This window comes from Lithobates pipiens, unplaced genomic scaffold, assembly GCF_037356315.1.
Source record: "Lithobates pipiens isolate NorthernLeopardFrog02 unplaced genomic scaffold, aLitPip1_a1.2 Scaffold_8, whole genome shotgun sequence".
NCBI lineage: Eukaryota > Metazoa > Chordata > Amphibia > Anura > Ranidae > Lithobates > Lithobates pipiens.
The window spans coordinates 178,059,236-178,083,393 of NW_027507903.1; the positions used below are offsets into that span (position 1 = coordinate 178,059,236).

Below are 24,158 nucleotides of genomic sequence, written 5' to 3' on the forward strand. Positions count from 1 at the left end.
ATTCGGTGAACAAATGAACAATACGCTGTGTTTGCGGCAAATGTGAAAGCCACAGAACCCCATTAGTCTATGGGACACTAACATGAAAAACCAAAAGTGCTAATTTTAAATGCTTATATGCAAGTTATTGCTATAACAATTGTTTGGGGACCTGGGTAGGGCCCCAGGGGACATGTATCAAGGCAGAAAAAGTTTTAACAACTGACGTTTTTTCAGGAGCAGTGAGCAGTAAACAAACAGAAACAATAAAAATGAAATATTCCTTTAAATATTGTGCCTGGGAGGTTTCTATCGTATGCCTGTAAAGTGGCTCAGTTTTCCCGTGTTTAGAACAGTACCACAGCAAAATGAAATTTCTAAAGGAAAACATGCCATTTAAAACTGATCGCGACTGTAAAGAATTGTTGGATCCTTTCAATATAGATAAAACTCATTGAAAAAAACGGCATGGGTCCCCCTCCCCCACCCATTACCAGTCCCTTTGGGTCTGGTGTGAATATTAAGGGGAACCCCGAACCAATTTTTTTTTTTAATGTATGGCGGTCCCCCCAAAATCCATACCAGGCTCTTCAGGTCCGGTATGGATATTAAGGGGAACCCTGTGCTAAATTTTAAAACAAAATGGCGTAGGGGTCCCCCTAAAATCCATAGCAGACCCTTCAGGTCTTGTATGGATTTTAAGGGGGACCCTGACCAAAATTAAAGAAATAATGGTGTAGGGCCCCATACCAGACCTTTATCTGAGCACACAACCTGGCAGGCCGCAGGAAAAGAGGGGGGGAACCTTACCAGGCTACATGCCCCCATGTTGAGGACATGCGGCCTGCCAGGTCTGGTATGGATTTGGGGGGAAAACTCTACTCAAATTTTTTTTTTTGGCACGGGGTTCCCCTTAAAATCCATACCAGATGGTCTGGTATGTATTTTAGGGGGACCCCTATGACATTTTTAAAAACAAATTTGGTTCAGGGTTCAACTTAATATTTATACCAGACCCAAAGGGCCTGGTAATGGACTGGGGGGGGGGGGGGGGGGACCCATACTGCTTTTTCAATGAGTTTTATCTATATTTTACATTACTTTTTTCCTTTAGAAATACTTTTTTTTTTTTGCTGTGGTACTGTTCTAAACACGGGAAAACTGCGTCACTTTACAGGCATGACAAGGACACCCCCAGGCACAATATTTAATGGAATATTTAATTTTTATCTTTATCTTTTTTTCATTTTTATCGTTTCACTTTAAGCATTATTAAAATCACTGCTCCCAAAAAAAGTCTGTTTTTAAAACTATTTTTTGCATTGATACATGTCCCCTGGGGCAGGACCTGGGTCTCCAAACACTTTTTATGGCAATAACTTGCATATAAGCCTTTAAAATTAGCACTTTTGATTTTTCATGTTCGTGTCCCATAGACTTTAACGGTGTTTGCACGTTCATCCAAATTTTTTGCATGTTCACAAGCTCTGATGCGAACTGAACAGGGGGGTGTTCAGCTCATTCCTACTACTAAAGGGAAACTATTTATAGATGTATTTGCACCAATATGCGCTCCAGATGTGTTCCCGGTGCATTTTTTCTTACAGTTCACACCACACTCCGTGCTGGTGCATTTTCTGTGAGATTTTTCTGTCGGAAAAAATTGCACATTTTTTTCTGCACTGGAAAATCTCTGAAACTGACAGCACTGGTGTGAACTAGGGCCTTTGCAACACATGAAAAACACTGTGCATAAAAAAAAATACACTGGACTGCATCTGATGTGAACCAGCCCTAAAACCCTTATTTTCAAAATGTCTGTATTTGAAGGATAAGTCCATTAATACTAATAAAAAAAGGCAAATTTTTGTAGCAAAAAATATATAATTTAGTATGTTTTTGTAAATTAGCCCGCAAATCATTGCAAGCACAATCAGTGGATCATGAGTGCAATGCTAGGCTGCTACAGACTTCCCTCAGCTTTCTTCCCATACAGGGTATGGGCTTTCATTTGGAGAGCTGGAGGAAGAGTCAATAGACTAGTGCCACAACTTATTTGGATCTGCAAGTCCATATGTCACGGTGGCAACGGTAACAAAATGATGTGGCTGTGTAGGTAGAGCCCTCCAAAGCTGCAAATCTCAAAAGTGACAGCTGCTCCGGAGGGAGAAGAACCCTCACATGCTGCTGGGGAGGGGAAGATTTGGGAGTGGGAGAAGGGTCCAGTTTTCCCCATGTTACATGTTACACCATAAATACAGGTGTACTATGTAACATGGTCCAAAAAGTGGAATTAGCCTTCAAATACTCTATGTCAGGGATATGCAATTAGCGGACCTCCAGCTGTTGCAAAACTACAAGTTCCATCATGCCACTGCCGCTGGGTGTCATGCTTGTCACTGTCAGAGTCTTGCTATGCCACATGGGACTTGTAGTTCTGCAACAGCTGGAGGTCTGCTAATTGCATATCCCTGCTCTATGTGATAGATATATTTTTCATAGGATATTTTAATTTCCGAATATTTTAGTGGGAGGATTTGCTAGCTGATATATTACTGCTTATTCACCAAGTGCCCATTTGCTGACATTTGCCTAAGATTTCTTGTATTATTATATTATATAATATAATATTATGCATATAAGCACCAACATTTTAGCAGTAATTGTGAGACTGGAAATGTGGCAGGTTAGTATTATTATTTTTTTTGCCCCTTTCTGATGTTACTAGCCCAGGATACCAAGCAGACAGGCTAGTATCCCCATCGAACATGCACCTCTCTGCTGTGAATATATCAACTCACAGTGCCCTTAACTTGTTCATTCTTTGTTAGGGGATGCCAAAAAATATGCACTTCTGTAAAAGAACCAGATTTGATGCTGACATGCCCGGGTTCTTTAGCATCCCCTTTTAGAAGGATAGGGGACTTATGTGCCACAACCTACCCCAGTGGTGGGCTTGTAGATGGCCACATCCTCTTTTGTTAACATGTTTTAGGGATCCTTTGGCAAGCAGCACGGTGAATGTGCCTGCAAATGTTTTCTAAAATGTTTTTAATGTGTTTGCGTAAGGCGAGCTCACCTTGTAATACAGCTACAAGCCCTGTTGTAACTCCTGATATGATGTCACTGAGAATCCACTCCTTAAATCGATAAGCGGGGAGCCAGGAAATAATAGGGAAGAAAGATAAGGCAATCCTCTTAGCTTTCTGAGAGGAACATCTACAACGAAAGTCAAAATGACTCATTTTAATCAAACATAATAACAGTCTGCCTTGTGAAAAAAAAAATAAAAAAATAACAGTCTGCGATGACTATAACATAAAATGTATTTACAGTTCACATGAGGACTATAAAAAAAAACATACTTTCAGCTGGCAAGGCACATAGGTTGAAAAAGCAACCCCCTTGTTCCTGTCAAACAAACAGGGTTGGAAACTCTGTTGTTCGTTAATAAAATATATTGTATCTATTTTCCCAAAAATGTGAACATCAGCCACAAATGCAATGCCAAAGGACACAACAAATGCACATTTGAATGGCATGGTGCTGATGGAGCTAGAGGCCTTTCAATAGTTGAATTCTGATAGAACAACAAAAATTGTGTATGACCAGTTTTAACCACTTAAGGACTTAGGGACTGGCCCATAGCAGATATACTGCTACAGGCGGCCCTTCTGTGCAGAATCACATACTGTATATATATATATATATATATATATATATATATATATATATATATATATATACGCAATTCTGCACTTCTGCCTACAGGGGGCGTGCGTGGGCCTCCGGTGGCCCACTTCTGCTGTTATTACTCACAGCAGAAGCCAATCTGCGGGTGCTCTGCAGATCTCCGTTCTGACAGAGGGAAAGGGGTGGAGCAGTAATTTCCGAACAGGACAAAGTTGGGAGCATGAAATTGTCCAAAATGTCTTGGTATGCTGACACCTTAAGAGTCCCTTTCACTGGAACTAAGGGGCCAAGCCCAACCCCTGAAAAAACAACCCCACACCATAATCCCCCCTCCAACAAATGATTTGAACCACTGCACACATCAAGGTCCATAAAGACATGGATGAGCAAGTTTGTGTTGGAGAAACTTGACTGGCCTGCACATAGTCCTGACCTCAACCCAATAGAACACCTTTGGAATGAATTAGAGTGGAGACTGTGAGCCAGACCTTCTCATGCAACATCGGTGCCTGACCTCACAAATGCACTTCTGGAAGAATGGTCAAACATTCCCATAGACACACTTCTAAACCTTGTGGACAGCCTTCCCAGAAGAGTTGAAGCTGTTATAGCTGCAAAAGGTGGGCCGACTCAATATTGAACCCTACGGACTAAGACTGGGGTGCCATTAAATGCTTACTGACCGCTGGCTGTCAATTGATGGGCAGGCGGCGCAGCTTTCGCTGTAGGAGGGTGTCATATGACACCCTCGCCTTTTTTCGGCCCACCAGGGGCGCGCGCGCGCCTGCCATGTCATTGAGACTCCATGCGTGTGCCCATCGCCCGTGATGTTCGTCGGGCATCCACGATTGCCCGGTAACACAGCAGGACCGTGGATCTGTGTATGTAAAGTCCTGTCAAAGGAGAGGCGACAGATGGTGTGTTCTCAGTATAGAGAAACACCAATCGGTCTCCTCCCCATGTGAATCCCCTCCACCTACAGTTAGAATCACTCCTAGGGAACATATTAACCCCATTGATCACCACCTAGTGTTAACCCCTTCCCTGCCAGTCACATTTATACAGTAATCAATTTCATTTTTTTTATTTTTATAGCACAGATCGCTGTATAAATGTGAATGGTCCCAAAAACGTGTCAAAGGTGTCCGCCGCAATGTCGCAGTCACGATAAAAATCGCAGATCACCGCCATTGCTAGTAAAAAAAATAATAATAAAAATGCTATAAATCTATCCTCTATTCTGTAGGCGCTATGACTTTTGCGCAAACCAATCAATATATGCTTATTGCGATTATTTTTAACAAAAATGTGTAGAAGAATATGTATCGTCCTAAACTGAGGAAAAAATTGGATGTTTATTATAGCAAAAAGTAAAAAATATTTTTTTTTTTTTCAAACTTGTATATTCTTTTGTTTATAGCTCAAAAAATTTAAACCGCAGAGGTGATCAAATACCACCAAAAGAAAGGTCTATTTGTGGGAACAAAAAAACAATTTCATCTGGGTACAGTGTGTTATGACCGCGCAATTGTCATTCAAAGTGTGACAACATTGAAAGCTGAAAAATGGCTTGGGCAGGAAGGGGGTGAAAATGCACTATAGTGCGATGGTTAAAGTTCATGTGCATGTAAAGTCGGGTGTCCCAATACTTTTGACAATATAGTGTATATACTGTATATACAGTATATATACAAACAATTCATTCCATTTAAAATAGAAATTAAAGACAAAATACTCCTGTATATGTCTAAAAAAACATTATGAATACCTTTTTTGTTTTTTAACCTCCCTAGCGGTGATCCCAAGTCTGGCTCGGACTGAGATTTCAGTACCACGAGCGGTAACCCCGAGCCAGATTCGGGATTGCATCGCTGGATACAGGGAGGATACAGGGAGATGTTACTTACCTTGTCCCCTGGATCCAGCGATGTCCTCCGCTCGATTCACACAGTGCCCGAGTGCCGCCGAGCTCCGTTCCCTGCGACGTTACGACACACGGGAGCGGAGATCGGCGCCAAATTCAAAAAAGTTAAAACACACAAAACACATACAGTGCTGTAATCTTACAGATTGCAGTACTGTATAAAATAAAATACACACCCCCTTTGTTCCTAGTGGTCTGTGCAGTGCCCTGCATGCACTTTTATATTATAAATACTGTTTTTTCTGCCTGGAATTTGGAGATTGCCCATAGCAACCAAAAACTGTCCCTTTATGTAAAAAGTGATTTTAGACCAACTAGAAAACAACGATAATAAATTAGAATCACTTGCAGAATTGAGCGATAGCTATTTGTGGGGAAATTCTTCATCAAACAGTAAATCTAATGACAGTGACAATTCTGCAAATGAGCAAATTTCAGTGTTTTTGGATTTGATTACATTATTGAATAATTTTTATTATTATTTATTATCATTATTTATTATATTATAAATTGTATCATACCCGGGATGTCTACTAGACTCTTGTTTGAACAGATTTAAGAGAGTTATTCCTAAGAATTGCAGGCCTACAATATAAAACACCAAATTTCCATGCACAATAATTGTACCGCTTTCAGCACCTAAAATTAGAACTAATCATACCGCCAGGGAGGTTAAGACTGGGTTCACACCTATACAAATGGGATGAGGGTTACTCCACGTCCAATTCACATAGCAGGGGAATGTGACTGGCTCTCTATGGAGCTGGTTCACATATCTGCAGGGTGGCTGTGGAGCGCACTGCACAGAAACACTGTGTGTCTTTGGATCTGTTTCAGGGCCTAATTCAGATTTGGCCCTGATTCGCCCCAGAATCGGAGAATGGGAATGCACAGTGTTCCTGTGCGATCTGCAGCTGGTTACAGTGTGAACCAAGCCTAAAGGTGACCACAATCTCTGTTCTCAGCTGAATAAGGAATGTAGAGAATTAGGGGTGGAGGAGCAGCAGAACACTGATCTTCCCAGTGAATGGCATGCAGTGGGGCATATTAAAACAAATCTGACCACTGGAGGAGAGATAGGCTGTGCTCTCAGGACAGCCAGAAAACTGACCAAGCTGGGATGGATGTGCTCTCATATCTAGCATGGTCAGTTTGAAATAGGAAAGCAAGGGGGCTGGCAGGATTGCCAGGTATTTCACACAAAGGAGCTATACAAAGACAACAGGATACTTTTTAACACAAATATATGGTACAGCTGATACATATCAGGAGTATGAAATGTTGGGGTAACATTCTTTAACTTTCTTTCCAAAAGCTTTAACAAAGAAGTCCACTTGTCATGATTATCAATTGCAAAACCTATTTCTGTAGCCAACTCCAGCGTAATGTTTGTGTGCTTTTTTGGTAATGTAGCATTGATGTTTCCAGAAAATGTTCAATAGGCTTTTCATATACAAGTCAATCAACTTGTGTACAACCAGCCTGCCCATGCATGGATTCGAAATAAACTGGCCAAATTCCAATCCATCCATAGTATGGGCGGCTTCACTGTATGATGTTTATTCTGACATGTGTGCTCTAAAGAATACTAGTAAATAATTAAAAAATAAAGGGTGGCCACATTGATTTGGCATTTCAGTGGAACAGTGGCAAGTGATGTCACCCAATCAAAGCGACATGCAAGCTGAGTTTCTGGGAGGATCACCTAGCATGTTTTTTTCTAGAAATAGACACAGAGCCCAATGTGATCATTTGTGAGCGAGCTGTGATTTATTTATTTTTTACATTTGTTTTATATACTTTAGGCTCTTAAATGTTAGAAAGAATTTTTATTTTATTTTATATACATCTCTTTAAGCAGTACATTGCTTGTTTTATTTAGAATTACCTCTTTAATTACCATCCGCAGCCCTGATAATTATAGTAATTTATTCATATTTTGTGGATGTGGAAAACTATGGCAACACAGGATATGGTACATAATGTAAATATGCAACCAAAACATTCTACTTATTTTTGATGTTTTTAATATTATGCAAAATATACCCTAATGCAATATTATGACACTTAAAAAAAAACAAAAAAACTCTGAAGCTTTTAGATTGTAAGCCCTAATGATCAAGGTCTTCTAGTCCTTCTTTTATTGAATTGCATTGTAACTTTACCACCTCAATCCATTTTGAAGTGCTGGTATTGATGCAATAAAAAACTTGAATAATAATAATAATCCCAATACCATGTGGTTAGATCCTCTGTATCATTTTTATTGCTGTCTGTATTACTGCAGTGACGAAAAAAGTATTTGATCCCCTTCAGATTTTGTACATTTGCCCACTGACTAAGAAACGATCAGTCTATAATTTTAATGGTAGGTTATTTTAGCAGTGAGAGACTGAATAACAACAAAAATATCCAGAAAAACACATTTCAAAATTGATTTGCATTTTAATGAGAGAAATAAGTATTTGATTCCTTATCAATCAGCAAGATTTCTGGCTCCCAGGTGTCTTCTATACAGGTAACAAGCTGAGATTAGGAGCACTCTCTTAAAAAGGAGTGTTTCTAATGTCAGCTTGTTATCTGTATAAAAGACATCCATCCACAGAAGCAATCAGTCAACCAGATTCCAATCTCTCCACTATGGTCAAGACCAAAGAGCTGTCCAAGGATGTCAGGGACAGGATTGCAGACCTACTTAAGGCTGGAATGGGCTGCCAGACCATTGCCAAGCAGCTTGGTGAGAGGGTGACAACAGTTGGTGCGATTATTCGCAAATGGAAGAGACACAAAATAACTGTTAATCTCCCTTGGTCTGGGGCTTCATGCAAGATCTCACCTTGTGGAGTTTCAGTGGTCATGATAACGGTGAGGAATCAGCCCTGAACTACATGGGAGAATCTTGTCAATGATCTTAAGGCATCTGGGACCATAGTCCATGTACCAAGAAAACAATTGTTAACACACTACGCCATGAAGGACTGAAATCCTGCAGAGCCCGTAAGGTCCCCCCGCTCAAGAAAGCACATGTGCAGGCCCATCTGAAGCTTGCTAATGAACATCTGAATGAATCAGAGGAGAACTGGGTGAAAGTGTTGTGGTCAGATGAGACCAGAATTGAGCTCTTTGGCATCAACTCAACTCGCTATGTTTGGAGGAGGAGGAATGCTGCCTATGATCGCAAAAGCACCACCCCCATTTTCAAACATGGAGGTGGAAACGTTATGCTTTGGGGAGTGTTTTTCTGCTAAGAGGAAAGGACAACTTCACTGCATCAAAGGGAGGATGGACGAGGCCATGTACCGTCATATCTTGGTGAGAGCCTCCTTCCCTCAGCCAGGGTATTGAAAATGGGTCGTGGATTCCAGCATGACAATGACCCAAAACACACCGCCAAGGCAACAAAGTAGTGGTTCAAGAAGAAGCACATTAAAGGTCCTGGAGTGACCAAGCCAGTCTCTAGACCTTAATCCCATAGAAAATAGGTGGAGGGAGCTGAAGGTTCTAAATCTTAATGACTTGGAGAGGATCTGCAAAGAGGAATGGGACAAAATCCCTCCTGAGATGTGTGCAAACCTGGTGGCCAACTACAACAAAAAGTCTGACCTCTGTGATAGCCAACAAGGGTTTTGCCACCAAGTACTAAGTCATGTTTTGCGAAGAGGTCAAATACTTATTTCACTTATTAAAATGCAAATCAATTTATAACTTTTTTCTGGATATTTTTGTTGTTATTCGGTCTCTCACTGTTAAAAAAAACCTAGCATTAAATTTAAAGATTGATCATTTCGTTGTCAGTGGGCAAACCTACAAAATCAGCAGGGGATCAAATACTTTTTTCCCTCACCAGATCCTCTGTCTCATTTTTATTGCTGTCTGTGTTACTATGGGGAGGTTTTACCTCCCCTGTCAGTACAAGAAGTGACACCTCCAAACGCCGAATTGACAAAAACACATTTTTAGTAGCATGGGAAGGGCTAGAATTCTGACAATGTTTCTAGGCTCTAGTAAAGAAGGCAATCATAAGCTATCAAGATGAAGCTTACGCAAATGTTTACAACTGATATAGGTAGAGAGTAAACTTGTATTATCAATAATTGTTACTCTGTTATTTACTGCATGTTTGCTGCGTGAAGAATTCTAAAGGTTAATTATTTTTTAATTGCAATGGCGCAATACCAGATGTGTTTTCCCGTATGAGCTTTGCATACTCTGTTTTATCATTTATTACACAAGTTCCTGCCCCAACAATGCTAAAATAATACAAGTCTTCATTGATCTCTGTGCTTCCCTTAAACATTACTCAAATATTGGGACAAGACAGAGAGGAGGGTGGCATTGGGCATAATATTGAATAATAGTAAATTAAAACTTCTTACAGCTAAGTTTTTAAGGAAAATCTGATTCCTTTAGAAAGAACGCTACTAAAAACTGCTGGCACCTTGCTGTCTCTCATATACACTACTGTTAATTTGCCCATTCTCTTTTGCTAACTAGCTCAAGCTCTGCCAGATTGGATGGAGAGCGTCTGTGAACAGAAATTTTCAAGTATTGCCACAGATTCTCATTTGGATTTAGGTCTGGACTTTGACTGGGCCATTCTAACATATGAATATGCTTTGATCTAAACCATTTCATTGTAGCTCTGGCTGTATGTTTAGGGCCGATGTCCTGCTGAAAGGTGAACCTCTGCCCCAGTCTTATGTCTTTTGCACACTCTAACAGGTTTTCTTCTAAGATTGCCCTGTATTTGGCTCCATTCACCTCCCCATCAACTCTGTCCAGCTGAAGAAAAGCATCCCCACAACAAGATGATGCCACTGCCATGTTTCACGGTGGGGATGGTGTGTACAGGGTGATGTGCAGTGTTAGTTTTCCATCACACATATCGTTTTGCATTTAGATCAAAATGCTCCATTTTGGGCTCATCTGACCAGAACACCTTCTTCCACGTGTTTGCTGTGTCCCCCACATGGCTTCTTGCAAACTGCAAATGGGACTTCTTATTTCTTTCAACAATGGCTTTTTTCTTGCTACTCTTCCATAAAAGCAAGATTTGTGGCATGCACGACTAAAAGTTCTCCTGTGGAGAGATTCTCCCACCTGAGCTGTGGATCTCTGCAGCTCCTCTAGGCTTACCATGGACCTCTTGTCTGCTTCTCTGATTAATGCTCTCTTTGCCCGGCCTGTCAGTTTATGTGAACAGCCATGTCTTGGTAAGTTTGCAGTTGTGCCATACTCTTTCTATTTTCGGATGATGAATTGAACAGTGCTCCGAGAGATGTTCAAAGCTTGGGACATTTTTTTTTTTTTAACACAACCCTGCTTTAAACTTCTCCATAACTATCCCTGACCTGTCTGGGGTGTTCCAGGCCTTCTCCTGGAGCACTGTTCAATTCATCATCTGAAAATGGAAAGACTATGGCACAACTGTAAACCTAGCAAGACATGGCCATCCACCTAAACTGGCATGCTGGGTAAGTAGAGCTGTAGTCATAAAAGCAGCCAAGAGGCCCATGGTAACGCTGGGGCAGCTGCAGAAATCCACAGCTCAAGTGGGAGAATCTGTCGACATGACAACTATTAGCCGTGCACTCCACAAATCTGGCTTTATGGAAGAGTGGCAAGAAGAAAGCCATTGTTGAAAGAAAGCCATAAGAAATCCTGTTTGCAGTTTGTGAGAAGCCATGTGGGGGACACAGCAAACATGTGTAAGAAGGTGCCCTGGTCAGATGAGACCAAAATGTAACTTTTTGGCCTAAAAGCAAAACACTATGGGGGAGATTTACTAACACTGGTGCACTCAGAATCTAGTGCAGCTGCGCATGGTAGCCAATCAGCTTCTAACTTCAGCTTGTTCGATTAAGCTTTGACAATAAAACTTGGAAGCTGCTTGGTTTCTATGCACAGCTGCACCAAATTTTGCACTCTCCAGTTTTAGTAAATCAACCCCTATGTGTGTGGAAAAATTAACACTGCACATCACCCTGAACACACCATCCCCACCTTGAAACATGGTGGTGGCAGCATCATGTTTCGGGGATGCTTTTCTTCCACAGGGTCAGAGTTAATGGGAAGATGGATGGAACCAAATTCGGGGCAACCTTAGAAGAAAACCTGTTAGCCCTTGTACATGCGGTCGGACATTCCGATCACCAAATTTAGTCCGGAACTGGTGTTGCATACACACGGTCGGACAATGTTGTCTGAATTTCCGGTCGACACGAACACGGTGACGTAAACCGCGTATGATGGGACTAGAAAAGGGAAATTCAGCACCACGTGTGGCACCCTTTGGGCTCCTTCTGCTGATCTTGTGTTTATCGCGTGTTAGTAGAAGTTTGGTGAAAGACGATTCGCGCTTTTCAGATTTGTGCTTCAGATCGTTACTGCTCTTCAGTTTGTGCTTGTCGGTGCGTATCTGATTATCAGTGCGTGCAGTCAGTTCGCATTTGTTGGTAATTGCGGACTATATCTTGGTATAGTACGCTTTGATTCGCTTTGCTTATTGTCTGCTTGTTTCTGGTTTTCAGTTCGTTCTTTCAGGCCTTGCTGTTTATCGGTGCTTTCTGTTGTCTGTTCTGACCAGCCGACCATTTTGAAGCCATGTTTCATGTAAGTACTCATCGTAGAGTTTGTGCTGTGCGGGGGCTTGGTGTTGCGCTTTTAGCTCTGACACAAGCCCAGTCCATGAACAGGGCGAAGAGAAGTTCATGGAGGAGTTCATTGGTTGCTCCGGCGTGACCAATTCTCGCACATGCCTTTGCTTTGTGAGGTCCGGGAGAATAATCCTGATGATTTCAGGAATTATCTTCAGATGACAGACCCTGTTTTTCACTGTCTGCTGGCTTTGCTGTCCCCTTATATCAGCAGGCAGGATACCTGCATGCGGCAAGCCATCACTCTGGAGCAGAGGCTCATCGCCACATTGCGGTACTTGGCGACAGGGAGAAGTCTTCAGGACCTCAAGTTCTCAAAAGGCATCTCCCCCCAGGCACTGGGAATCATTATTCCAGAGACCTGTTCTGCCATCATACAGGTCCTGCAGAAGGACTATATTAAGGTAAGTTTTCTCCTTTAACATCACATTCATGTATGTAATGTTTGCTAATGTATTGTATTTATTTCCTCATTCCCTAATTACCATGATTGCAATATGCCACAATTGATATGCTGTGCCCCTTTGTCCTCATGCATGCTGGAAGCTTTTAAAGTTCCTTTTTTGTCCTTCATGTGTATTTGCCTTCACTAACCTCCCCAGCATGCTCTTCTGGGCCCATAAACCTATAGCCTAGTCACTTAGCAATGTATTGTGTCAGCTCCATAGTATTGCTTTACCCTAAACACCCCCTAAAATGTGTACAAATGTTATGTGTGTGCTTAAATTCATGCAGAGTGCCAGAGGTTTTTTTTTTGGTGGGTCAAACTCATTAGGAACCCCCCTCCCCCAACTGTTAGGTCCTAAGAAATGTTATGAAATGTTTTAAGAGATGAAAAAAAAAATATTGTGCGCTGCCTACAACAGGATGGTGCCCTTTGCACCTGGTCAATATGGTTGGCTTTTATTCAGTCTTAATGTAGTAAACCCAGCTTTTGAACTTGTACCTACAAGTAAGCCTATAATAACGCTTACCTGAGGGTACAGTGAATCTATCCTAAACATATGGTGTTGGGGAGATATTCACATGGAAAGCAGCCAGTGATGTCACCGGTGCACGCACTCTGAAGAGATGGCTTACCGCTTGGTTATACTTCTCCTGGGGAGGAGGGCAGTTTGTTCTATACTTTTGTGACCCATTTTTAGCTGACAGCCAGCTATAGCCCACTGTCAGCTTACATCACTCAGCAGGTTCAGGCTGTGGAAAGATCCTAACAGGCTTCACCCAGATGCCTGGACCAGTAGCTCACTCAGCCTCTCAGTAAGCCACAAGGACCCTGAGCCAGCCACGCCTGCCCCCTCCACAGCCTGGCATTCCAATTAAAGGTAAAAAATCACCCTCTCCCTCCTAAGAACCCTCCCTTCCCAAGCAAAGATTGCCACTGTGAAATATCTCCCTCCCTCAAATATACCCCCAAAAATGAAACCCCCCTGTCTCTAAACCGACCCTCCAAAGCAAAAATATCTCACTCAGTTAACACCCTCTCCCCCAGCAAAGATTCCTAATTATGAAGAAAATCTTCCTCCATCCAAATAAACTCCCTCCCAGAAGCAAATCCCGGCCATTAACCACCCCCTTTAAACTTCCCTACAAGAAACTCCCCCTTTCTCCAAAAGCAAGCCCCCCCCCCCTTTCCTTAACCCCCCACCAAAAGAAACTCCCCCAGGCTGGAATCCTCACTTCCTCCTTCCCAAAACAGAAAATCCATGCCTCCCCACTTACCAGACCTCAGATTCAGCACGGGAAAATGTAGGAAATCTCCTGCATCCCCAGTCTCCCTTCGGCTGTGTCATATGATACCTTGAGGAGGAGTGTAGGAGTTCCCTCAACTGTGCACCGTCAATTTCCAGGATCTGAGACCTTGCAATAATTTCATGCTTTTCAGGGGGCCCCCTAACTGAGGGGATGGGGCACAATAGAAGGGGGGCTGGCTGTTGCACTCTGAAACTCTGATTCCTTCTACTGTGCTGATGCTGAGGCTAAACAGCAGGCACACATTTTGCCAGGATGCTCGGGGGGGGGGGGGGGGGGGTGAAAACCCCTGAGCCCACCCTCCCCCCTTATCTACGCCCCTGCTACTGGATAAAAGAAGATAACTTGGATTTCCTGGAAATGCAAGCAGTTTGCTGCCAGATTCTTTCTTAGAAATACTAATGACTAAGGCTAATGACAAATGTGGCTTAATTAAGAGCCAAAGTACTGGGTAAGCTAATCAAATACATGTGCTGTACTTGTAAATGTTTTTCTGCTTACCCACATAATCGTTTTAGGTGATCCACTGCTGTGGTGTGATCTCTTTCTACTATTTCATGATGAGCACTGAAGGAATCTTCAGAATAAATAGGTCTGGACACCAAGTATTTATTCTCCATTTTCTTTGCGTCCTGTTCATGTGTTTCCATTTGAAAAAAAGGCTTAAGGGAGCCTGAAACAGTTATAATTTTTAGAAAATGTAAGTCTTGACCTGATCTGAAAAATAAAAAACATGAATATATTAAGATAACCAGCTGAAGGATCTTGGCAGGATATTCAATACAAAGCTCAAGCCAGGATTTCTGGCACATTTTTCAAGTCTTGTAAGATATTGCCCAGAACTACAAGTGGTTTGAAAAAAACGAAACAGCTATTGAAATCATTGTGGATCAAGTTGATAGAATCAGCCAAATGTTATACCCTGTTGTAGAAGGTGTATCCTTGGGCAAGATACCTGTTTTCTACCACATACCCGATAAAAATAAAATAAAAAAACAATGTTAAAAGTGTTTGAAGCAGCTAAAAAGTAATGTTGTTTGTAATCTAGTACAGACATTCTAAACCAGGCAGTGGGGTCACTAGGGCTGGTTTCACCTGGTGCAGTAATACATGGTGTCACCCCCCCCTCAATATTTTTTTCCCATCTAGCACTGCGTAGAATGGCAATAGTGGTGCCATTAACTACTACTACGTCACTGTGCACACTCCAAACTGGTCCCTATAAATGATGCAGTCGGTATTGGTGCGCCAATCCATGTGCTGTCACAGATGGGGGATGCACAATCATGGTCAGATATCACTTCATACTTAATGGTGTCACCCAGTGCCAGGACAAGGTCTTTCAGTGCCCAGAGCAAAGATGGCAAACCATGCCCCCCACCACCCCCTCCCCCCAGGCGGAGGGGGTAGAGCTAATTACAGTGCACAGAGCAAAAGGCTTCATTCACACCTTTGCAGATGTGATGGAGTGTGCATATTTTTGCATAGCACAGTGAAGAATGCACACAAAAAAAGTTAAAGAATCACACTGAATTAAAACGCATGGTACTTTGTTTGCTGCAGGTGAATGAGCGCAAAAAGCAAGGCACATTATGTGCCATTAAGAATTAACAGCACCAATGCACATCTGTAAAAGGGCTATGTGTGTTTGTGTATTGCAGGAATGCATGCAATTTTGCACACATTCCAGCAATGCACAAATGTTTACCTAGGAAAGTGAGAATAAATTCAAATTCAAAGAGGTCTGGTTGCTAAAAATTGCTGAGTTCCAAATTTCTCTCTAATAAAACATTAAAGTAGGACAATCACATCAACATTTCAAGTTAAAGAAAATAAAAACAATTAACATAAAGTGTCCTTATCAGAGTCCCCCTTTACATTAGGTGCCCACATCAGAGTTTCCCTTTACATCAGGAGTCCAAATCAGAGTCCCCCCTTACATCAGGTGCCCTCATTAGTGTCCCCCTTTAAATAAGGAAACCAATCAGAGTCCCCCTATACATACGGTGTCCCAATCAGTGTCCCCTTTTACATCAGGTGTCCCAATCAGAGTCCTCCCTTACATAAGGTGTTCCCATCAGCATTCTCCTTTACAATAGGTGTGCCCGTTTACATCAGGTCTCTCCATTCCCCCTTTAGATCAGGTGGCCTCATCAAAGTTCCCCATTTAGATCAGGTGCTCAATCAGAGTCCCCTTTACATTAGGAATCCTATCAGAGTCCTCCTTTACAGCAAATGTTGCCATCAGGGTCCCCCTTTACATCAGGTGTCCCTATCAGAGTCCTCCTTTACATCAAATGTTGCCATCAGAGTCCCCCTTTACATCAGGTGTCCCAATAATTGTCCTCCTTTATATCAGGTATCCCCATCAGAGACCTCCTTTACATCAGGTGTCCCCATCAGATGCCCCCTTTACATCAGGTGTCCCATGAGTGGCCCCCTTTACATCAGGTGTCCCAATCAAAGTCCCTCTTTACATTAGGGTGTCCCATCAGAGTCCCCATATACATCAGGTGTTCAGTCAGAGTCCCCCATTACATCAGGTGTCCCAATCAGAGTCCCCCTATACATCAGATGTTCCAATCAGAGTGCCTGCTCACATCAGTGTTCCCTTATCAGTGTGCTTCCATATATCATAGTTACATAGTTACATAGTTAGTCAGGTTGAAAAAAGACACATGTCCATCAAGTTCAACCACTAAATAAATAAATAAATTAATTAATAAAATAATAATATCATACAATCCCATATACCCAATTCTATACCCACAGTTGATCCAGAGGAAGGCAAAAAACCAGCAGAGCATGATACAATTTGCTAAAGCAGGGGAAAAAATTCCTTCCTGATCTCCCGAGAGGCAATCGGATTTTCCCCGGATCAACTTTACCTATAAATTTTAGTACCCAGTTATATTATGTTCACTTAGGAAATAATCCAGGCCCTTCTTAAAGCAATCCACTGAGCTGGCCAGAACCACCTCTGCAGGGAGTCTATTCCACATTTTCACAGCTCTTACTGTGAAGAAACCTTTCCGTATTTGGAGATGAAATCTCTTTTCCTCTAGACGTAAAGAGTGCCCCCTTGTCCTCTTTGTTGACTGTAAAGTGAATAACTCAACACCAAGTTTACTATATGGACCCCTTATATATTTGTACATGTCGATCATATCCCCCTTAATCTCCTCTTATCAAGAGAGAATAAATTCAGTTCCTCTAATCTTTCCTCATAGCTGAATTCCTCCATGCCTCTTATCAGTTTGGTTGCCCTTCTCTGTACTTTCTCCAGTTCCCCGATATCCTTTTTGAGAACTGGTGCCCAAAACTGAACGGCATATTCCAGATGAGGTCTTACTAATGATTTGAACATGGGCAAAATGATATCTGTCTCTCTGGAGTCCATACCTTTCTTAATACAGGAAAGGACTTTGCTCGCTTTGGAAACCGCAGCTTGGCATTGCCTGCTATTATTGAGCTTATGATCTACCAAAACCCCCAGATCCTTCTCCATTATGGATTCCCCCAGTTGTACTCCCCCTAGCATGTATGATGCATGCATATTCTTAGCCCCCAAGTGCATAACTTTATATTTATCAACATTAAACCTCATCTGCCACATAGTCGCCCAATTAGACAGAGCATTGAGGTCGGCTTGTAAATTGGAGACATCCTGTAAGGAGGTTATTCCACTGCATAACTTGGTGTCATCTGCAAAGACAGAAATGTTACTTTTGATCCCAGACCCAATATCATTTATAAAGATATTAAAAAGTAAGGGTCCCAGCACTGAACCTTGGGGTACACAACTGATAACCTTAGACCATTCAGAGTAAGAATCATTAACCACTACTCTCTGAATTCTGTCTTTTAGCCAGTTTTCTATCCATTTACAAATTGATAATTCCAAACCTGTAGACTTTACCTTACACATGAGCCGTGTGTGCGGAACTGTATCGAACGCTTTCGCAAAATCCAAGTATACCACGTCCACCGCCACCCCTCTGTCCAAGGTTTTACTTACTACCTCATAAAAAGAAATCAGGTTTGTCTGACAACTTCGGTCTTTCATGAATCCATGCTGTCTGTTGCTTAAAATATTTTTTTTCTGCAAGAACTCGTCTATGTGGTCTTTTATTAATCCCTCCAGTATCTTCCCAACTATAGAAGTTAAACTAATAGGTCTATAGTTACTTGGTAAAGACTTTGTTCCCTTTTTAAATATAGGCACCACATTGGCTGTGCGCCAATCCAGTGGTACTATTCCTGTTATTAATAAGTCCTTAAAAAATTAGATACAATGGCTTTGAAATTACAGAGCTCAATTCTTTTAGGATCCGTGGGTGGATGCCATCAGGTCCAGGTGCTTTATCCACCTTAATTCTGTCCAAATATTTCTGGACCATATCACTTTTGAGCCATTGTGGATTTGGGGCTGCGTCACTACCACCCCCATTATAGACATGAGCTCCCTCATGCTCCTTTGTATACACAGATCTGAAGAAAGTATTTAATAAGTTATCCTTCTCTTTGTCCCCAGTCACCCACTCCAGATTATTTTGTAAGGGGCCTATATGCTCAGACTTGACCTTTTTACTATTAATATATTTGAAGAATTTTTTGGGGTTTGTCCAACTATCTTTTGCAATCTGTCTTTCATTTTGAATTTTTGCGTCCTTGATTTCCTTTTTACATATTCTGTTATATTCTTTGTAACATTTAAATGACACTAGCGTTGCCTCATTTTTATATTTTTTAAAAGCTCTTTTTTATAGTTTATAGCTTTTTTAACTTTGGCCGTGAGCCACATCGGTTTTATTTTTAGCCTTTTAACCACTTCCCGACCAGCGCACGACGATATACGTCGACAGAATGGCACGGGCAGGCATATTGGCGTACAGGTACGTCCAATATTCGATGCCGCCCTGCCATCGGGAGCGCGCCGCCGGCGGGGCGCTCCCGCGCTGGTCGGGACCCCCGTGAGTCCGGTCGCGGGACCCGTGGACTCGATCGCCGCGGGCATCCCCGCGATCGTCTCACGGAGCGGCCGAATGGAGGAAATGCTGTGTAAACAACATTTTTCCATTCTGCCTAGCAACTAGTGACGCTGATCTCTGCTCTAAGTGATTGGAGCAGAGATCAGTGTACACTAAATGAAAGCCCAACCCCCCCACAGTTAGTAACACACCCCTAGAAACACTTAACCCCTACACTGCCACCCACTGGTTAACCCTTTCACTGCCAGTGTCATTTACACAGGAATCACTGCATTTATATAGCAGTGATTACTGTATAAATGACAATGGTCCCAAAAATGTGTCAAAAATGTCCGATGGGTCCCCGACAATGTCGCAGTCACAATAAAAATCGCAGATCGCCGCCATTACTAGTAAAAAAAAATAATGAAAAATTATTAATAAAAATGCTATAAAACTATTCCTATTTTGTAAACGCTATAACTTTTGCGCAAAACCAATCAATAATCGCTTATTGCGATTTTTTTTACCAAAAATATGTAGAAGAATACGTATCGGCCTAAATTGAGGGAAAAAAATGTTTTTTTATATATTTTTGGGGGATATTTATTATAACAAAAAGTAAAAAATAATGCGTTTTTTTAAAAATTGTCGCTCTATTTTTGTTTATAGCGCAAAAAATCCACCAAAAGAAAGCTCTATTTGTGGGAAAAAAAGGACGTCAATTATGTTTGGGAGCCACGTCGCACGACCGCACAATTGTCAGTTAAACGACGCAGTGCCGAATCGCAAAAAGTGGTCTGGTCTTTGACCAGCAAATTGGTCCGGTCTGAAAGTGGTTAAACTTATTGCCCATGGGAATATACTTTGCCGTGAGATCACAAACAGTCTTTTTGAAGAATTTCCATTTCTGTTCTGTGCCCATTGATGCCAGTATTCCCTCCCAGTCTAAGTCCTGGAGAGCAGCCCTCATCCTTGTAAAATTTGCTCTCTTGAAATTAGGTGTTTTTATCTTCCCCGTATGTGATTTTTGCTTACAGCTAACATCAAATGAAATCATGTTATGGTCACTGCTACCCAGGTGTTCCTTTATCTGAACATTAGTAATATGTTCTGCATAAGTTGTGAAGTCTCCATGCATGTGATAAGTCACATGACAAGAGGAGAGAGAGGAAGGAAACCCTGCCTTAACTTCTTAGGCCGCGTACACACGCGGGGACTGTTCGCTCAACTTTGTCCGTCAAACAGTTTCAGCGAACAGTCCGCTCAAAATTAGCATGGACGGACTTGCCCACACATGACGAACGAACAGTTTGCTGAAACCGTGCGCGATGACGTGAACGGCACGTACGACGGGACGGAAAATACGACGTCCTATACACTGCATTACAACTTTCGGCGTGTAAATCCTTTCTGAGCATGCGCGGAACTTAGTTTGACGAACAAGCCTGCACACGAGGGGACTGTTCGCTGAAACCAAGTTTCAGCGGACAGTTTTTCGGAATTTCCGAAAAACTTTGTTCAGCAGACTGTTCGCTGAAACTGTCCGCTGAAAGCCCACACACGGGCAGACTGTCCGCCGAAACACTGTTCAGCGGACAAAGTTGGGCGAACAGTCCCCGCGTGTGTACGCGGCCTCAGTGCCGCATTGAGACTGAGATGAGTTCCCAGTCTCAGTGGCAGCTGTCTATCACCCCTTGAAAGCTGGAGGAAGGAGAAGCCTAATCCTCTCTCCAGCAAGTGTCGGTAGCTGCTCTTTGTGACAGGAGTGAAACCGTGTGGAACCGTGAAACGCCAACATAGTGCCCAGGGGGTGGCTGCTTGGCCCCGCCCTTGTACCAACCCTGGTGTCACCCCTCTGACGGTTGTCACCTGGGTGTGATTTTTCCATTGACCCTTGAGGTATTGGTTTTAGCAAGACCTGAAAATGATTTCAAGGGTTCCTCTGAGGTAAAAAGTTTGAGAAAAGCTGCTTTAGTAAGTTATAATAGTTTTTGTTACCAGGACTGGAAAATATGTTTATAGAAGACTAGATGTGCACCCCCTTCTCTCATAGGTCCATGATTAGAACCAGAACAGTATTTGCAAGGACAGGAAAAAATATTTATCTCTTGCTCATGCCCTCTCTGTTTTGAATCAATGCTGAGGCTTTTACTCCAAAGCGGAACTAAAGGCATCATACAAAAAAGAGCAGGGAAGCTATTTATTGCAGAGGAAAAATGCTTGCATTCTTCTATAGTGTGTACAATGGGTCAACTGAATCCTGTGACAGCCAATGAAGATGTCCTTAGATCGGCACACAGAAGGAACTGGGAAGAAGATGCCGGCGCTGGCGAGGTTATGTGTTCACACCCAGATGTAACCTTTGGAATGCCTTGTGAGTCATATTTGTACCTTTTAGTGCTTTACCTGCAGATTTAGGCAAGAAATTGTGCTATTTTTGTAGCTGTCAAGTGTCAAGATTTAATTTCGATGTACTTGCTAGGATGGCCATACATTAATAATTTTCTCTTTGTTTAACCAGCGGGTTAAAAATTAATAAATTAATATGTCAACTCCCCATCGGCGAGAGGTTTCAGATGGGTAGGGAAAGTGCAGGGATATGCTATTCTTCCTGGAAGCCTTCCCGCTTGGATAGGGACTGGCCAGGCCCCATTCTGCTCCTCGAGACAGGTGCTGTTGGAGAGTGTGATAAATCGAATGCATTATGGCTGGAACTTTACATGGGTAACTACAAAAATTATCATTGAAGTTTGTTACTGACTTCTCAGTGTTAATGAGGTAGGTGGAGACTCAGATCCTTACATCCAATCACGGCTGATCACGATGTAAACAGGAAGAGCCGCTGATCAGACGCGAGTAGAAGAGAGCCGATCGGCTGCTGTCCTGACAGGGAGGGTCTGTGCTGATTTTTTCTCAGTGCAGCCCCCCCTCGGATTCCCACCCAGGACCACCAAGATGCTGATAGGACCACCAGGGATTGGCACCACCCTGGACCACCACGTATGCCACCCTAGACCACCAGGGAAATGCCAGTGCCCAGGCAGCTGCCAATCAGTGCCCACCCCCAATGCCTGCCAGTGACAGTGCCATCAATGATGCCTATCAATCTATCAGGACCGCATATCAGTGCCCATCAGTGCCATGTATCAGTGACCAGCAGTGCCACCTATCAATGCCCAGCAGTGCCACCTATCAGTGCCCCCCATAAGTACCCATCAGTGCAGCCTTTCAATGTCCATCAGTGTCGCGTATCAGTGCCCATCAGTGCTGCATATCAGTGCAACCCATCAGTGCCACCTACCAGTTCCCATCAGCCACCTATCAGTGCCCATCATCAATGCCTGCCAGTGTCCATCAGTGCCACCACATTGTTGCCACCTTATAAGTGGCCATCAGTGCCGCATTATCAGTGCTCATCAGTGAAGGAGAAAACATACTTATTTAGAACATTTTATAACAGAAACAAAAGAAAAACTTTTTTTTTTCCAAAGTTTTTTTTTTATTATTTGTATAGAATTAAAAAACAAATTCAGAGGTTATCAAATACCACCAAAAGAAAGCTCTATTTGTGGGAACACAATTATAAAAATTCTGTTTGGGTACAGTGTAGCATGACTGCACTTGTCATTTAAACAGCGACAGCGCTGAAAGCTGAAAATTGGCTTGGGCAGGAAGGGGGTATAAGTGCCTGGTATTGAGGTGGTTGAAGGGCAAGATAATTACAGAACTATTTTATGGTCCCCTTTATAGAGGCCACGACTAGGAATGATGCTCTGCTGGACCTGGTAATCTCAAACCATGCATAGCTTATTACCAATGCTCATTTAAAAGTACATCTGGGTAGTAGGGATAGGCGAACAGCAAATGGTTTGGCCCAAGCATAAGTTCGGGCCACAAATTCGACCATTTGTTCGGCCCCCCAAACCGACCGCAATGAATTGCAGCGCTAAATAGTGCATTGAAATCCCTGATTGGCTAAAGCAGTGGAAGCTTCAGCCAATCAGGGAACAGAGCACTGTCAGAGTGATTGGACACTGTCATCATGACTTTATCCAATCATGGCTCATTCCCGCCCTACAGTATCAAAGTATTCTTTCAATGGCAGTCATTTTCAACGTGATTTCAGCATGGAGAGAGATAGAACAGGGCTCTGTTCAGTGCTATCAGTTAGTTAGTTAGTGTGCTATACTGTGCTATTTTGCTTCGATTGTCAGTGTAGAATTTTAGTTTAGTGTCAGTCTAGGGATAGTTTGAGTGTAGCAAGGAGAACCATCATTCAGCTTTGCATAGTGTGCAGCTAGAGTAGGGACAGTTCAGATCGTTTCACTATAGTGTAGTGAGACCATGTCATTCATACATACATTAGTGTAGCATAGGGACAGCTCAGATAGTTTCAGTGTAGTGTAGTGAGACTGTGTCAGTAATCTTTACATTAGTGTATAGGTAGAGTAGGAACAGTTCAGATAACGTCAGTGTAGTGATGGTTTAACACTGTCTATTTGATTGTGTTATTGCCAGTTTAACATCGTTTAATTCTGTGTATGTTACTGCTAGATTAACGCCATATAGTTTTGTGTGCATCACTGCCAGTTTAACGCTATATAGTTTTGTGTGCATTACTGCCAGTTTAATGCCATATAGTTCTGTGCGTTACTGACAGTTTAACAAATATAAAGTGATCAGCGCACCTATGATGGGCTAAATTTAAAATAGGTAAGTGAATGCCACTAAAATAGACTACAGTGTGAAAAGGGAATATACATATAAGTTCCTCTATGAACTGTGATGGTGTCACAACGACTTTTGCAATGAGTAAAATGGAGCTAATTATGTTAATATGTAAAAAAATAACATATACATACAATAACAATACTCAGCAAACAAAATAAAAATAAAAAAAAATCCTGTGCAAAAAGAAAATGCGTGCAAAAATGCAATTCCGTGCAATCAATCCTGTGCAAAAAGCAATAATGTGCAAAATAGCAGTTCTATGCTGGATTCATTCCACTGAAAAAACAGATTGCAATAGTGCAAAAAAGCAATGCTGAAATCCTGTGCTAGAGAGCACCACTGTGCAAAATGTCTATAATCCTGTGCAAAAAGCAAATGGTATTCCATATAACAATATAAATATATATGTCACTTGATGACCAATATAATTGACTATATAAATTCTAATCA

At 42.1% G+C, this 24,158-nt stretch overlaps 1 protein-coding gene across 1 annotated transcript in view; it reads right to left on the minus strand.

Annotated features, from left to right (window-relative positions):
* Window positions 1-24,158, minus strand: part of LOC143963622 (chloride anion exchanger-like) — a 129,012-nt gene that overhangs the window by 92,606 nt on the left and 12,248 nt on the right. The window contains exons 2-3 of the mRNA XM_077473307.1: window positions 14,506-14,721; window positions 3,059-3,198 (exon numbers count right to left, since the gene is read on the minus strand). Of these exons, the coding sequence (XP_077329433.1) occupies window positions 3,059-3,198; window positions 14,506-14,654 (289 nt within the window). The 5' untranslated portion in view covers window positions 14,655-14,721. The remainder of the gene's footprint in view (window positions 1-3,058; window positions 3,199-14,505; window positions 14,722-24,158) is intronic.